The following is a 17,636-nucleotide window of genomic DNA, read 5'->3' on the forward strand; positions in this document are numbered from 1 at the left end:
TAATAATTAAAAATCTTTCATGATAAACCAATAAATATGTACCACTCCGGGGCTGGGGATATGGCCTAGTGGCAAGAGTGCTTGCCTCCTATACATGAGGCCCTGGGTTCAATTCCCCAGCACCACATATACAGAAAATGGCCAGAAATGGCGCTGTGGCTCAAGTGGCAGAGTGCTAGCTAGCCCTGAGCAAAAAGAAGCCAGGGACAGTGCTCAGGCCCTGAGTCCAAGCCCCAGCACTAGCCAAAAAAAAAATAATAATAATAAAAATAAAGAAAATGTACCACTCCCCCCCCACCCCCAAAATCTTTCTCTACCATCTATAAAACTGAGACAAAGAAATGCCTCCAGGATATGAAGGTATTCAGTATTATTAAAGGAGTAAAGGCTAAATAAATCAAGCACAAAGGACTAAACTGTAACTCAAATTTCAGTTGTCAGTTCTTTACAGGTATAGACACTAATTTTACTGTATATCAAAGAAACCAATCCCAGCTGTGTCCTGGTACCTCACACTTCCTCAGGAGGCTGAGAGCTAAGGATCACAGTTGAAGGCTAACCCAGGCAGGAAAGTCTATGAGACTGTTATCTACAATTAACTACCAAAAAAAACAGAAGTGGAGCTATGGCTCAAGTAGTAGAGTATGAGACTTGACCAAAAAGCTTGGGGACAGCACCCAGGTCATTTAAAAAGGTCCCATAACTCAGCACTGCTAAATTCTTACTATACAGCCTTGAACTTTATGCTCCAGAAGCCTCAAATTTAAATTAAGTCACACTTGCCTCTTAAAGCTGTTGTTTTTGTTTTTAGGAGATTAAACCCATCTCCCAAATCCAAAGTTATTTTGTTTTCTCAAAGGAAACATTAGCTTAGAACCTCACCATTGCAGAAGATAGCTGTACAAATGCAAAGCCTCTGTTCTGCTGGGTCTGTTTGTCTTTGATGAGACGAATGTTATTGACAGCTAAAGACGCATAGGGAGATAGTGCTGTCATAATGGAATCCACCACAGTGTGTGGAGCTATGTTCCGAAGAATGATCGCTGAAGGATAAATGAGATAAATGATATAACCAAGCTTTCCACATCATGAATGCTTTTCAAGGAAGGTTTAAAATACAAACAAATCTATTTTGGTAAGTTCCTAGTATATTTTTCACTCTGACAAGCAGAAAATAATAAAACTAAAGTCTTTTACTGAAAAAAATGAAGGTGCCTTTGCTCATTTAAAAGGGATTAAGAGGGCTGGGGAGGGGCTGGGGATATGGCCTAGTGGCAAGAGTGCCTGCCTCGGATACACGAGGCCCTAGGTTCGATTCCCCAGCACCACATATACAGAAAAACGGCCAGAAGGGGCGCTGTGGCTCAGGTGGCAGAGTGTTAGCCTTGATATGGCCTAGTGGCAAGAGAGCTTGCCTCGTATACATGAGGCCCTGGGTTCAATTCCCCAGCACCACATATACAGAAAATGGCCAGAAGTGGGCGCTGTGGCTCAAGTGGCAGAGTGCTAGCCTTGAGCAAAAGGAAGCCAGGGACAGTGCTCAGGCCCCGAGTTCAAGGCCCAGGACTGGCCAAAATAAATAAATAAATAAATAAATAAAAAATAAAAGGGATTAAGAGGGGCTGGGGATATGGCCTAGTGGCAAGAGTGCTTGCCTCCTATACATGAGGCCCTGGGTTCGATTCCCCAGCACTACATATACAGAAAACGGCCAGAAGTGGCGCTGTGGCTCAAGTGGCAGAGTGCTAGCCTTGAGCAAAAAGAAGCCAGGGACAGTGCTCAGGCCCCGAGTCCAAGCCCCAGGACTGGCCAAAAAAAAGAAGGGATTAAGAAGGGGCTGGTGCCAGTGGCTAACACCTGTAATCCTAGCTACGCAGGAGGCTAAGATCTGAGGATCACGGCTCAAAAGCCAACCCGGTCAGGAAAGACCTTGAGACTCTTATCTTTAATTAATCACCAAAAAATTGGAAGTGGCTGTAGCTCAAAGTAGTAGAGCACTAGCCTTGGGCAAAAGAGCTCAGGATAGCACAAAGGCCCTGAGTTCAAGTCTCACAACCAAGGAAAAATAGGGGTGGGGTAGAGGGAAGCCAGGTAGCAGCTGAGATCTGAGGATCTTAATTCAAAGTCAGCCTGGACAGGCAAATATTGAGATGCTTTTTTTCTAATTAACCACTAAAAAGTGGGAAGTAGAGTTATAACTTAAGTGGTTGAGCACTAGCCTTGAATGGTCAAAGCTAGTAAGAGTGTGAGACTGAGTTCAAGTACCACCACCAGCATACACCCCCCCCCCCATAGAAGAATTAGAAAGAGTAAGAGAACTGGAAATTCTGATGTGAACTTTTACCATAAAAGCCAAAGGATTAAGCTTGAACTTACTATCACAGTAGTAATCCACAGATTGAACTGACTCTGTGGTTCCAGGGGGCACTTCCTGTTCAGAGTCTATAAGAAGAATCAATTGAAGGGGGTATGAGGGACGAGGTAACAAAAAGTACAAGTAATGTATCCAATGCTTAACGTATGAAACTGTAACCTCTCTGTACATCAGTTCGATAATAAAAATTTGAAGAAAAAAAAAGAATCAATTGAAGACAAAACATTTTGGTAAGGAAATACATTAATATCCCCAATATTTTTATTTTAAGTACACATATAGCAGTCTTTCCCCACCTCTCCCTTTAAAAAGATTTGTAGCTAGAATAAAAACCTCTTTATTTTGACTTGGTATAATACAAATAGCTAGAATAAAACCTCTTTATTTTGACTTGGTATAATACAAATATTGGGCCAGGGCAGGATGTCATTACCCTGCACTAAAGAAAAGCAGATGTGGAAATCAAACCAGGTGAGTACTTAATCTGTGAAAACAAAAATCCTTTTCTGTGTTCTCACAATGAGCAGCACCACCTATATAACTGAAGATAAAAAAGCTTGAGGAAAATATATACATTGTTCATTAATTTTCCTAAAATCTATACTTTTCCTTAGGTTCACAGACAGCAATTCAACTTGTCAGGTTTCACTGCATTTTTCAAGTAGCTGAATCCACGCTTACCAAACTTGTCTGCTCCACATCGGAAGCATTTTAGTCTTTTCCTGAAATTGTTAAGGCAGCACTGGAAAAAAAAAAGTTTTATCTGTGATTATTTCTTATATCAGTCCAAGCTTTCTAGTAATAATGTGGGCTAGATCAGTGAGGCCAGAGGTAAGTCCAACCAAGCAGGAAATGATATAAATTCCAGATAAAAGGGCACAACCTAAAAATTTTAAATGTTAGATCACACAAACTCTTGCAAGAAAAACAAATTTTATTGTACTTTGAAGCAAAATTCTATTTTTACCAAATTGAGGAAAACAAAGCCAACACACTGACAAAAGTTTATGCCTGAAATTAAGAGTATAATATGGATCATTCTATTATATGTAGACATGATGTAACCTGAATAGCATCTTGTCCCTTACTAGACAGTCATATATAGAAAAGAATTTGAGCATTCTAAAAATAGCAATGTTGGGGTTGGGAATATGGCCTAATGGTAGAGTGCTTGCCTTGTATACATGAAGCCCTGGGTTCGATTCCTCAGCACCACATAAACAGAAAAAGCTGGAAGTGGCACTGTGGCTCAAGTGGTAGAGCGCTAGCCTTGAGCAAAAAGAAGCCAGGGACAGTGCTTAGGCCCTGAGTTCAAGCCCTAGGACTGGCAAACCCCACCCCCCGCAATGTTGACAACAAAGTTCAAAATGATGCACCAGTGACAGGACCACAATTTTGTATTAAGTTTCTCAATGATTTCTGACAATTCAGTTAAGAGGCTATGCCAAAGTTGAGACCTCAAAAATTCAATAAACAATAAAGTGAAAAACAGTTAAAATCCTAATTGAAATAGCTTGGAAATCTGAATTTCTTTTTTTTTTTGGCCAGTCCTAGGCCGTGAACTCAGGGCCTGAGCACTGTCCCTGACTTCTTTTTTGCTCAAGGCTAGCACTCTGCCACTTGAGCCACAGCGCCACTTCTGGCCATTTTCTGTATATGTGGTGCTGAGGAATCGATCCCAGGGCCTCATGTATACGAGGCAAGCACTCTTGCCACTAGGGAAATCTGAATTTCTATATAACAAAATCTGTACAGTTCTAGGGATTCTGTCCCCAACACCAGTATAGGGCACAGGGAAAATACAAAAGGACAAAAATTACCTTATAATAAGAGCTGGTGATTAAGTAAGCATTTATATTCCTTGTTTGGACATCAAAGAGATAAACAGAAAATGGTTAAATAGTGAGTTTTAGTTTAATTTGGGAAGAATATAGACTTACCTTGTTACAAAGCCAATCTTCAAACTTAGGTCTGGGATTGCTATAATGCATTGCAATGTGCTTTCCTTGAATCACCAGCTTTTTCTGAAAAAAAAAAAAAAAGTAATTAGTTATTTCCATTGTGAGGAACATGTGTCCATTTTCCCAGGGCAGAGCACACTTCGGAAAAATCAGTGCTCTGGAATTAAATGGACAACATACGGGGAGGACCAACCACCGCCACCTATACTCTGCCCATCCAATCCTTCAGATAGGCAGTAAGAGAATGGGATGTGGAGTAAAGGTAAACGGAGTCAGGGAATGTTGAAAAAGCTGCCAAACACTAAACGCTGACATGCACCAGGCTGTGTCTCCAGCAGAGACAGAAGTCCTACATTCAGCATTGATTGACAGGCTGCCTAAGAGTAACAGTCTATTTCAAAAGCAGAAGACAGACCTCTCCCAGTTCTGAGACTGTCTTCTACATTAACCCTTAACATAATATCCTTGAGCTTTGCTTCACTTTTTCCCAGTCCCCCAACCTTATGCAAAATACAAGATTTTGTATTTCCCCCTTTCCCCAAACTCTTGCTTCAGGATGTGTCCTTTGTGGGGGACAAGAGGAGGGGAACACATTTTAAAGGGAACTTTATTACAGTTCTTTCTCAGGAATCATTTTGAATGCCACCAACTCTAAAACAGCTAAATGAGATTTCTTTCTGCCAAATGTGATGTCATGTCCTGGGTGATGGATGTGCTTTTTACTGAAATGGATGGTACTCTCTTTAGGATAAGTAATCAGGAGGCCAATGAAGTTTCTTCAGGGGGGTAGGGAAGTTCATAAAAGTATACACCACCTCATCTTTCAAGTCAACCTGTGACAAAAGGGACTTAACTTTAAAACTCTGAGCTGAAGCTGTCTAGCCAAAAAGTGTACTGAACACCTACCCGCAAAGATGCTTCGTTTAACATAGGCATCTTTTCTTTTTAGAGGGGATGGTGTTCAGATTTAATTAGGCTAGATACCTAGATTGTCAAAAGGAATCTAACCCCTTTTAACAGGGTTGAGTAATTTGATTCCTATAAATCCTTAAGGATTTAACACATGCTGTAAATTGTTTCTTTAGTATCTAAATATAAGAATACATTATGTCTGGCCAATAGGGAAGTTGCTGAAGGGCCATCCGCTCACTGTGATGTACTAAAAGCAAATATAAGCTGGGAGATATGTCAACAGATCATCCCACTAGGAGGGATGTGTGATGGGAGAAGACTCCACACTACCACTGAATCCCTAATCCTATTGGCCTTTTAATTTCTGGAGTGAATATCAACGGTAAATAAACATTATACATTAATATAGCTTTGTATACATTAAAATTGTGGAGACTTTTATTGTGGATGCTTTGGATTTACTAGGATGCAGCCATGATATAAATGAATGAATATCTGATTGTGACTTCTGGGCTAGGAAAAGCCATTTATTTATTTGGTTTTGATACAAGGTCTTATTGGCCAGCTGCCCAGGCTGGCCTCAACCCATCATCCTCTTGCCTCAGCCTCCAGACTGCGAGAATACAGGCACGTGCCAACATTCCCAGAAAGAAACTGAGAGGCTTAAAAAAACTTTAAGTCAGTCAATCAAAGCAATAGCCATATTGGTATGTCTTGTTATAAAGTTATGTTGTCAAAGAAAGGTCACTCTTATTCATGAGTGACTCAAGTCATAAAATGCCATAGAAAAGTAATACAGTGAGCAGAATATACTTGTTTAAAGACATTCAATATTATTTGGAGTTCTTGCAAAAACTTTTAAGTTCCAAGCACTGAACATTATCTTGACAAACTGAGGACTGCTTTAAAGCCACATCAAAGAAGCACCAATGATTTGCTTTGAACAGACTATAAAAGGCATTGTGAGGAGATTGGAATATTGTTACTTTTAACTAAATCAGATAGTGGCAGGGGATCTGTACTAGACCAATTTCATCAGACTTATTTTTCGTATATTCTACTATGTTCTGAAATAGTCCCTGAATATCCATCTAAGCAGTTATGTCTCCAAGAGGCTTGCTTACTTGAGGTCTCCAGGCAAAAATAATTATAAAAATTACTGCCACAGACTTCCATTATGTTCCTTCACTGTCAAATGAAAGAGTCTGATATTCTAACTGATATTCTAAGCTTACCCTCAATGGGTATTGTCAGGTAAGGAAAAGGAACATTAAGATATTTTGCTAACTACCAGACAGGTATTGTAGTAGTTAAAGATCTGCAAGGTAGCCATGTTAAAAAAGCAGAATAAATTCTGCAAAGAAGTCTGTGGTATATTTAGTCAATTTTAATATACACAAAGCATTCTTTTTTTCTTTTTAAAAAAATCACTCCTTTGGAACAAACCACTCCTTTAACCTTTTTTTTTTTAATTGTACAGACTTGTTCCATTTTCATGAATATCTAGACTTGGTGAGTGAAGCAACCTGATTGGCTTCCATCCAGCTGGTAGCATCTTGCAAGTGATAAAACTCCACGAAGGCGAAACCACGGCTTACACCTAGAGACAGCATTCAGATATAGACGGGATACTCGTGTTAGTCAGTTCCTTTAAACAGGTGAATCTCTCTCCCACTGCTTCAACACTTCGTGACAAAGCCAATTGGGAAGCAGCTTTACAAATGTGACTTGAGTTGGGGATCTTCTTGATACTTTGCCATGGCAAGGAACAAGCCGCCTGAACTAAATGCCACTTGATTTTTGATTCCACGCTTAAAGTAACCATGCAACCGACTATGAACAGTCAAACAAGGAGTTTATACTTACCGAAGGAAAAGAAAGCCCCTAAAAACAAAGTTTTAAATAGTTCCTCAGATGCTAACATCGTTTTCAAAGAGTCACATTCCTTAGCCATGGCAAACCTTTCATTCTGAATTCATGTGCTTGAAGACTGGGGAGTAATCAAGATGTTCTTTAGGGACTGAAGTGGGAATGGGGAAGAGAACCAGAACAACAGGAACTAAGCAAGCTCTCACCTGTTTTCCTCTTCATCAGCCTCACATCCGCAGGCTGAGGGCCTTCAAAGGACTCCATCATTTCTCGAATCTGCACAAGGTTTTACACATTTACAGTTAAAGCCACACCATTTTATAAAGTTCGAAGATCAGGAAGTAATCAATTTCTACCTTTTAAATTTATATCATCAAAGTGCATTTATCCTAAAAAGGCATAAAGAGGTAACTTTTTTCTCAGAAATTAACATATTGTAAAAGCCTTGAAAGAATTCATTGTATGCTTCCTATAAATTTCCCTCCAGCACCATTATTTACATTTTGACACAGTCTTGCTCATGGTATGACGTTCCTTAGGCTTCCCTCCTATAGTCTAAACTTATTATTCTTTGTCCTAAAGGATACTGACTGAAAATGAGATGTACAAGAGGCAGAGGAGCTAGGCAATGCATAATCCTAGCTAATCAAGAATCTCAGATCTGAGAATCATGGTTTTGAGCCAGCCCTGGCAACAAATCCAAAAGGACTTCAATTTAACAGCAAAAAGCCAGAAGTGGATACATGGCTCAGTTGGTTACATTAAAGTGTTGGCAAGAAAAAAAAAAAAAGAAAGAAAGAAAGTTGGGGGCTGGTGGCTCATGTCTATAATCCTAGCTACTTAGGAGGCAAAGATCTGAGGATTGAAGTTCAAAGCCAGTCTGTGAGACTCTTATCTCCAATTAACCACCAGAAAACCGAAGTGGTACTCTGGCTCAAAGTGATAAAATGGTAGCCTTGAGTGAAAGAGCTCAGGGACAGAGCCCAAGACCTAAGTTCAGGCCCCATGACTGACAAAAAAAATAATAAATAAATAAATAAAATAAAATAAAAAGGCCAGGCACTACTGGTAATTCATACCTGCAATTCTAGCTATTCAGGAGGCTGAGATCTGAGGGTTGAGATTCAAAACTAGCCCAGGCAGACACAAATTGAAGTCTTCAATTAATTCCCAAAATGCAGACTGGAGACAATGCTCAAGTGGTAGAAATCCAACCACGAGCAAAAAAGCTAGATGAGAGCATAAGATCCCAATACTAGAACCTCCCCCCGCTGAAGAGAAAATAATATATACATACATATACACATATATAGGTGTGGTGACACACCCCTGTAATCCCAGAGGCCAAGACCACAGAAACACAAATTAGAGGGCCATCTGAACAATACATTAAGACTTTAGGAAAAGAAAATTGGGAAAAACCATATACACATATTTGTCTCTTCATCAATCATATAAGACAACAATACATCCAGGAATAAAAAAAAAGTCAAATACAGAGATTCTCAGAGGATCCTACTTTTCATAGGCACAGACTACAGAATTGTACAGTCATTCCTCATTATTCACAGATGTCTATTTGCAAATGTTCCACCTCACTAAAATTTGTAATGACAAAATCAATACTTAATGTACTTTCATGGTCATTAGTGAACATGACCCTGAGATCTTTTTATCAAGGCTATGTTTGCCTTTCCAATTTTCTTATTGTAAATAAATGTTTACTGTCATGTTCCCCTCCCCACTCCTTTTTTTGTGGGTGATTTCACTTGTTTAAAATCTCCTCAAGCACAATATTAAAAGCTGGTGTTCAGGCACATAAGGCTGTTGTATAGCTCAAGAAGAAAATACATGTTACATTGGCTCCTACTGACTGCAAGTTCAATGTTAATTAACCAACAATACTATCAATTAATGGTGTGTGTGTGTGTTCCTAGGGCTTGAACTCAGGGCCTGGGCACTATCCTTGAGCTTTTTTTGTTCAAGCCTTGAGTTCTACTACTTGAGCCATGGCTCCACTTTTAGCTTCTTGGTGATTTATTAGAGAAGAGTATCATAGACTTTCCTGCCAAGGCTGGCATCAAATCATGATCCTCAGATCTCAACTTCATGCGTAGCTAGATTATAGGTATGAGCCACTGGTGCCTGGCTTCAAATAATGCAATTTTAAACTGGAACACATAACTTTTAAAAAAAACTGATCAGTTAACCAAAACTTTAACTTCAGAAAGCATTCATGGTTAACTATCCATAAGGAAAATGGACTTTATCTATTTTATCACACACAAGTGGTATATTGAGCCTCCAGGGTATTGGCCATACTTAGTAATATAGTAGAAAAGGTTAATCACCACAGTAAATATAGTTACAATAGTAATGATAAAGTAAAATAGCAACATAGTAACTAGAGATAGTTTCTCTAAAGAGATTACATGTTGCAAAGAAAAGGATGCTAAATTAAAAAGAGAAACAGAATAACATAGTTGATGTATTAAAGTTTAGAATAAAAGATCTACTAGTTACTATTACTGATTTTTTTGAGGGGAAGACAATACCAAGGAGCGTTTATTTTTCATTAAGACTATTTTGAGAATCTAACTAAATGTGTCATTATATCCTACTTTTATTCTGAAGTATTTGTAGAATTAGTGTTACAAAGCAGATTTGAATAGTCTGAAGGGCTAGAACTAATACTGGCAACAATTTCCATCTCAATCAGGGATGGAAACATTTTTTTCTGACAAGGGATATCTGGATATTTAAAACAGAATTGATGGGTCATGCAAAATTATTACAGGAAAATAACTATAGGCAGACTACTACTAGAAGCACACAAGTCTTTCCTATCATTTACCAAATAATTTCAATGGCTTTATATGGTCTGATGGCCAGGTGTTCCCTAACCCTGGCTAAACCATAAAACCATTTAATCATTAAGACAATTAAATATAAACAAAATAAATAAAATGGAAAAAGGTTGTACAGAAGTAGTACTGGTCACCTAGCAAAGTTAAGGCCTTAAATTCAATTCCTAATATAGCCAAGAGCAAACACAACTCCCTTAACCCTACATTACAGTAGGAACATTATAATTCAAAACTCCCACTGTGTTCAAATCTTATCCTTATGCTCTGTTTCCAACCCTGTTCTAGAGTTTTCAGACTCAAGTTCCTTAGCCATGTAACTTTTTCATTCTAAATACATGTCCATGAAAACTAAGGAGATATTAGGATGCTACTTATGGTTTGGTAGGTACCAATGAAAAAGTACAAAATCTGCTCTTGCTAAACAAAGGAAGTTGAAGTTTACTAGATCACCAGTTGGTGGGAAAAAAAGGCTGGTTGTGGTAGCTCACACTTGTAATCTCAATAAATGAATAAAAAAAACAACCCTGCCATGTGGTAGCACATAGGAGGCTAGAGAGGACTGGTTACAAAATGGATCTAATCTCAAAAAAACACACGCAAAAGTAATAAATCCGGTACCTGTAACCACAGCTATTCAGGAGGTAGGAGAACTATAAGTTTGAGGTCAGCCCGGGCAAAAGTTAGTAAGACCTTATCTCAACAAAATACAGACAGGTGATGGTGGCTGTAATCCTAGCTACTCAGGAGGCTGAGATCTGTATGACTGTGGTTTGAAACCAGTCTGGAAAGAAAACTCTCTTCAATCAGCCAGCAAAGTACTGGACTAGAGATGTGGCTCAAGTGGCACACCATCAGTCGTGAACAACAAAAGCCAGTGAAAGTACTATGCTCAGAGCATCTAAACAAACAAAAACCCCAAACAAAACAACAACAAAAACATACCACAGCTGTACCAGTGGCTCATAATCCTATAATCCTAGCTACTCAGAAGGCTGATATTTGAGGATCCTGGTTCAAAGCCAGCCAGGGCTTCCATGAGACTCCAATAAACCACTCAGAAAACCAGAAGTAGTGCTATGGGTCATGTGGTATAGCTAGGGGGCAAGTGATAGAGGGCTAACGCCCAGGCCTAGAGTTCAAGACTGACAAAAAACAAGCCACAAAAAATAAAAACCAAACAGAATTCCCCAAATCCACAAAACAAACAAACAACAACAAAAGAAATCTAGGTGTAGCTTCATGTAGGGCTCATGGCTTTAATTCTTGCTACTCATAAGGCTGAGATCTGAGAATTATAGTTCAAAGCCAGCTTGGGGGCTGGGAGTAAGGCCTAGTGGCAAGAGTGCTTGCCTCGTATACATAAAGCCCTGGGTTCGATTCCTCAGCACCACATATATAAAAAATGGCCAGAAGTGGTGCTGTGGCTCAAGTGGCAGAGTGCCAGCCTTGAGCAAAGAGAAGCCAGGGACAGTGCTCAGGCCCCGAGTCCAAGGCCCAGGACTGGCCAAAAAAAAAAAAAAAGCTAGCTTGGGCAGTCTGTGAGACTCTAATTAAACACTGGGGGGAGGAGGGGAAGCTGGAAGTGGAGCTCAAGTGGTAGAGCACTATCCTTGAGCAAAAGAACTCAGGGACAGCACCCAAGCCCTCAGTTCAAACTCCAGGCCTGGAACAACAACAAAAACCCAACAGACTAGGGGTATATAGCTCAAGTAGTCTAATGCCCTGCCTAGCACACAGGAGGCCTTGAGTTCAATGAACACAACTGCAACTAAAACAAACTAACAAAACCTTAACATTAAAAAAATATCAAACTGATAAATGATATAGGAGCTGTTGGGATTCCTTCTCTGTGGATATTCTATATACATTTTACAAATGATAAGATCCAATAAGTAAATTTCTATATTACATAGTATTTGGAACTTCAAAAATTAAAGCTTGAAAATCAAATTTTGCATAGTAACCACTTTTGTTTACCTAAAGAAGCCCCCCAAAAAGTGCCATTACCAGTAGTATAGCCTCCAAAACTCAGCTACAACCAACTTTCTCTCCATAGCATCTACTTCCTTTGTGGACTCCTAGGTCTGTTCATATGACATCCCTGCTTGGAAGATGCACTTAAAACATACTTCCCCAGTTCTCTACCACACCGAATAACTTCTGTATCTCAAGTGTCAGCTCAACTAATATCTCCATGGAGCTCTTTTGCAAGCCCTGACTTCCCTTAATAAAGCTCTCACAGTCCTTCAGCAGGACCACATTCAATGTCTTTCAACACTAACCCCCCTGCCTTAAAAAAAAAAAAGGGTCTTGCTATATTGCCCAGGCTAGCCTTGGATTCAGCCTCCTGAGTAGTGGGACAACAGACATGTTACCATACCTGGCAACATCAACTTCTTATTGATACTGCTGACCTTAGCTATTCATACATACATACTTTTTGTAGGCAGGATTCATAGCTCTGTATCATTGTCACATAGTATACTATATAGTAAGTATGCAATGACTACAAAAAATGGAAATAACTACCCACTGTTAAAGATATCATCCTGTTTCACATATACCACAATCATTGCTTCCAGTGTTTAGAAACCCAAATTGTGTGAACCTAATATTTATCTTCGGCTAAAATTTACTCTAGGGCAATAGGTCCTGGCAAAATGCTTTTTAAAAACATGTTTAAGCTGGGAATATGGTTTAGTGGTAGAGTGCTTGCCTAGCATGCATGAAGCCCTGGGTTTGATTCCTCAGTACCACACAAACAGAAAAGGCCAGAAGTGGTGCTGTGACTCAAGTGGTAGAGTGCTAGCCTTGAGCAAAAGCAGCTCAGGCACAGTGCCCAGGCCCTGAGTTCAAGCCCCAGGACTGGCAAAAAACAAAGCAAAGCAAAACAAAAATGTTTAAAAGCCTTTAATCCATTTCACTGTAATCCATTCCACATAATCCATTCCATTAGCAATATTGGCTAAATAGTACACTTCACTTAAAGACTAGTAACAAGCTGAGTGCTGGTGGCTCACACCTGTAATCCTAGCTACTCAGGAGGCTGAGATCTGAGGATTGCAATCCAAAACCAGCCCGGGCAGGAAAGTCTATGAGACTTTGATCTCCAATTAACCACTCGAGAAAACCGGAAGTGAAGCCGTGGCTCATATGCACAAAATGCTCAGGACATCACCCAAGCTCTGAGTTCAAGCCTCACAACTGACTAAAACAAAAAAGGTTAGAAACAGAGGTAAGTCTACTATAGTGCCTTGGGAAGAGAGAAAATTCTGCCTGGAGATCAGGAAAGGCTTGACATAAAGGTATTTCCAAGCAGAAAAAGGCATACCAACAAAATGATGTACATGTCTAAAGTGGCCCAGCGATGAAGCAAGTGGTAGATAAATTAGAAGGGGTGAGGCCTTCTAACTGCTGGAAACTAAGCAGTTCCAAGTAAATCAATGTTTTCCCTCAGTGGCCTCAGGAATGAGCCAGGAAATGTCATTTCTTTTTCAACAGGCCATTTTCAGGTTTCAGATAGATAGTACAACTTTCTTCAAGTCAAATAGCAACCAGATTATAAACAAAGTTATATTTTTACTGATACATTTTAATCTAATAAGTAATCAATAAAAAGCACCAATTATCTTCATTCAAATGAACAAATACTGTCAGAAACTTTATAGAGTTTCAAAGTCTAATATATACATATAAATGGCATTTACTCCTATAAATCTGCATCCTAAAGACAGAACCACATCACTAGGTGAGCTATCAACTTAATACAAAACATAAAACAGTAATGAAAGAAGCAAAAAGTTCACTGTATTACTGGACTGCTTGTTAGAATCAGTTTCCTCTTACATCGCTCTCTGTAATGGTGATGGGAAGGCCTCGAAGCATAATGGTCTTGCTCTCTCTTTCATCACTGATGTCATGCCTATAGTCATGTTCTCCATAGTCACCATCTGAATGGTAGCCATCTTCAGATCGATCACTGTTCCTTCTTTCACGTTCTCTCTGATTCAAAGCAAACAAAATTATAGTCAATATATCTGCACCTTTTGATCCAGGACCTCCACTCTTAAAATCAGTACTCTACACTGATGTTCACTACAGTGCTAAGATCAGTGACAATCATTTATTTTAGGAAGAGTCAATAAGCCACTATACAAACTCACAGTAAAACAATGACACTATTTGTTATAATATGAAGAGTATGTGCATAGAAAAAGTGAAAGAGAGAAAAAGGTACAAAGTTATAGGGGCAGCATAATTACCTCTAACAAAGCTATGCATACTTGTAAAGGATGGAATGAATACATAAGGAGACTCTTATTCCAATTAACCACCAAAAAGCTAGTGTGATTCAAATGGCAGAGCACTAACCTGAGCAAAAAAGCTAAGGGACAACACTCAGGTCCTGAGTTCAAGCCCCATAATTAAAAACCCCAGTTTACCAGTCTAAGACATAGGGTTTGTGGGGCCTGTATACTGTTATAATCTCTAATCTTATCTCTGCTCCCCATTTTTGTGGTGCTAGTCATTGAACTTAGGGTCTTTCGGATGCTGGGCAAATGTCCTATCACTGAGTTAACTTCACCCTTCACTGTCTCACCTTTAATAAACATAAAACATCTGCTTTACAGTGTAAACAGGTATAGTATACTGTAATACAATGTAAGTAGGTGAAGAACATCTATCTTACAGTGTTAGTGAGACCTAACTGAATTCATGAAGTCTAGTGCTCAAAAGAACACATGATGTGTTATTTCTATTATTGTAAGGCTCAGGATATTATTACTATCATTTGTGCCAGTACTAGGGCTGGAACTCAGGGCCTTGTACCCTCAGGTGAAAAGCTCTTTGCTATTGTTCTACCACTGAGGCATACCCCCATTTCCAGATTTTTGCTGATTAATTGGTAATGTCTCCCACATTTGTCTATATGGGCTGGCTTTGAACTGAGACCCACAGATCGCAACCTCCTGAGTACATAGAATTATAGGCATAAATCAGTTAGGCTTAGAATATCTCTTTTTGCTGGTTAATTGGAGATAGAGTTCTTGGATTTGTCTGCCTGGGCTGGATTTGAACCTCCATCCTCAGATTTTAGCTTCCTATGATTACAGGCACAGGTTGTAACACACATCTTTGTATGTTAGACAATTCAAATATATCAGAGTAATTGAAATCAGAGCAATAGAAAGTTTGTAATATTCAAAGAAAATTTCCATATGTGTATTTTTTTAAAAGAAATCTTGTATATATAATTTATAAGAACTCCATCATCAGTTGCTTGTCACTCACCTCTGGACTGTCATAGTCTCGGTAGTCATCATATCTATCACCCCTCCGATCATCACTTGATCTTTTGTAATCTGAGTCCCTGCGCCTGCTTCTGGATTCACGCTCATCACGGTCATCCCTGTCTATGATGGAACCATATCTTCCACTACGTTCTGTTCTACTCACTCTGCCAGGGGAAAAAAAATTCATTTAATCTAAAGTATATCCTTCTGTAGCTTCAGAATCTTCCCTCAAGACTAGTTTATTTCTTAAAACTGACTACTAAGCCAGCTAACAAAGATGACCACTGAGAAAATATCTACATCCTTAAGTGTAAAGATAATGTTTAAGACTTTATACGAAGTCAGAAAATAAGGCTATGTTAAGTGTTAAATTTTTTTGAGAAATGGTCATATTCTCAAAGTTTATTCTTCTGGTTTCTCAAGCCTATGATACATACATTACAAATGCAGATCTTAGTGACCAAAGATAGGAAGAAAGCAATTGCTTGACTTTCACCCAGTTTAAAAAAGTACATCATAGCTCATCTATTCACAAGGGTGCCACATGTACTAGGATATGGAGGAACAACATAAATGACCTAAATTAGTCTTTTTTCTCATCAGGCTGTTAATTCAATTGTTCCTTTGCAGACATAACTGGGTAGTTACTCAAAAGCAGCAACCTCAGAGAACATTTCCTATATTTAGTTTATTTATACTTGTAACACTGGCTCTCTGTAGGAAAATCTAATAGTAATAGATATAATCCACCTGATCACAGATAAAGCAAGTTTTTTTCCCCCCATAAATACCAGGTTCATAAAACTATAAAGACAAAGGAAAGGCTCAAAAGAGACAATTAAAAATAAACATACAAATTTAATATAAAGAATTCATGGAAACAGACTACTTCATAACATTATGTATGAGGCTGAAAGTCTAAAAAGTAAATGTTAACTTAAGTTACTTGGAACCACATACTGGACTGCTGCGATAGCACAAAAATGATGACACCATGTGACATAAACAGGTTACTTTGGGCTGTCAATTCCATCCATCACAGGGACTGGCTTCAATATTAAGGAGGTTGATAGCTGAGTAAGCGAAGACTGTGTTTTTAAGTCAAATACTCTTTTTTTTTTTTTTTTGCCAGTCCTGGGCCTTGGACTCAGGGCCTGAGCACTGTCCCTGGCTTCTTCCCGCTCAAGGCTAGCACTCCGCCACTTGAGCCACAGCGCCACTTCTGGCCTTTTCTGTATATGTGGTGCTGGGGAATCGAACCTAGGGCCTCATGTATCCGAGGCAGGCACTCTTGCCACTAGGCTATATCCCCAGCCCAAGTCAAATACTCTTGACAAGGACTGACACAGAAGGCATAAGCCCTTCATTTTCTACTAATTCTTGGGCTTTTTTTTTTTTTTTTACTTCATGTAACAACACAGTTCTAAGATTTTCAGCTTTACAAACTTGATCTTCTTGCTATTTAGGGAACAATAAAAAGAACTAATATTTATAGGCTGCTTGTTGCAGCCAGACACTGTGCAAAATGCCAAGACTGTACGATCTCTTGGCTTCTGAATAGGTTGTTGTCCATACTTGGAACCCTCAGTTACCTACCACACTCTGCTCTTCTTTGCCTAATTCCTACAGAGCCTTCAGGATTCACCTTAGAGACTATTTTCTTCAGGAAGCTTTCTTTGCTGTGTGCAAGAAGAAAAAAGGCTTCCTCTATGTTCTTCTGCTGGTCCTGGAGCTTGAACTTGGGGCCTGGGGCCCTGTCCCTGAGCCTCCCTCTCTGTGCTCAAGGCTAGCACTCTTACCACTAAGCCCCATTCCCAGCCCCTTCCTCTATGTTCTAACAGCACTTAAAACATCTTTTATCATAGTATGGTTCGCACGGTACTTTAAATGCCTCATTAGTTTGTGAGAGCAGATCATGAGATGCTCATTCACAATGCCTGAAAAAAAATATTCTCAAATATTTCTGTGATAAATTCTGTGCAGACAGTTCCTACTGAAATGTTAAGATCAATGGCCTGTAAAGTAGAAGTAACTTACCGTTTGTCTGAACCCATTGTCCTACTGAAGATCTAACACAAGGATCCAAAAGGCTTAATTTTTTATTTTTTCTACAAGACAAAAGAGATTGTTGCAAATTTTGGATATAACAAGTCAATTGGTTTACAAACTGAGATACTACTGAGGTTGGGATTTCATTAAACCTTCATCAAATTGTTAAGGGATTATCTAAGGTGAGGGGGAAAGGTAGTAATCTGTCAACATTAAAATTATGCTAACACTGTTAAGAATGAGCATAGCAGTAAAATAAAGCATAGTTTCATGTACTAAAGACTCCCACAAAGGAAGCAAGCAAAAGACT

At 39.1% G+C, this 17,636-nt stretch overlaps 1 protein-coding gene and 1 long non-coding RNA gene across 3 annotated transcripts in view; one reads left to right on the forward strand and one right to left on the reverse strand.

The window, feature by feature from the left end:
• Positions 1–17,636, reverse strand: part of Rbm5 (RNA binding motif protein 5) — a 29,043-nt gene that overhangs the window by 10,125 nt on the left and 1,282 nt on the right. The window contains exons 1-10 of one of the 2 annotated variants that reach the window (XM_048334768.1): positions 16,606–16,645; positions 15,635–16,385; positions 15,276–15,514; positions 13,830–13,985; positions 7,323–7,392; positions 6,774–6,847; positions 4,315–4,398; positions 3,056–3,116; positions 2,377–2,442; positions 883–1,043 (exon numbers count right to left, since the gene is read on the reverse strand). In XM_048334768.1, the coding sequence (XP_048190725.1) occupies positions 883–1,043; positions 2,377–2,442; positions 3,056–3,116; positions 4,315–4,398; positions 6,774–6,847; positions 7,323–7,392; positions 13,830–13,985; positions 15,276–15,464 (861 nt within the window). In that variant the 5' untranslated portion in view covers positions 15,465–15,514; positions 15,635–16,385; positions 16,606–16,645. Of the gene's footprint in view, positions 1–882; positions 1,044–2,376; positions 2,443–3,055; positions 3,117–4,314; positions 4,399–6,773; positions 6,848–7,322; positions 7,393–13,829; positions 13,986–15,275; positions 15,515–15,634; positions 16,386–16,605; positions 16,646–17,314; positions 17,386–17,636 lie in introns of those variants that run through there. The other variant, XM_048334769.1, reaches the window with a different exon arrangement.
• Positions 352–11,307, forward strand: LOC125342545. The gene is made up of 3 exons (XR_007209242.1): positions 352–803; positions 8,658–8,661; positions 11,293–11,307. It is a non-coding gene; the product is annotated as an uncharacterized LOC125342545 (long non-coding RNA).

This window comes from Perognathus longimembris, chromosome 26, assembly GCF_023159225.1.
Source record: "Perognathus longimembris pacificus isolate PPM17 chromosome 26, ASM2315922v1, whole genome shotgun sequence".
Taxonomy (NCBI): Eukaryota; Metazoa; Chordata; class Mammalia; order Rodentia; family Heteromyidae; genus Perognathus; species Perognathus longimembris.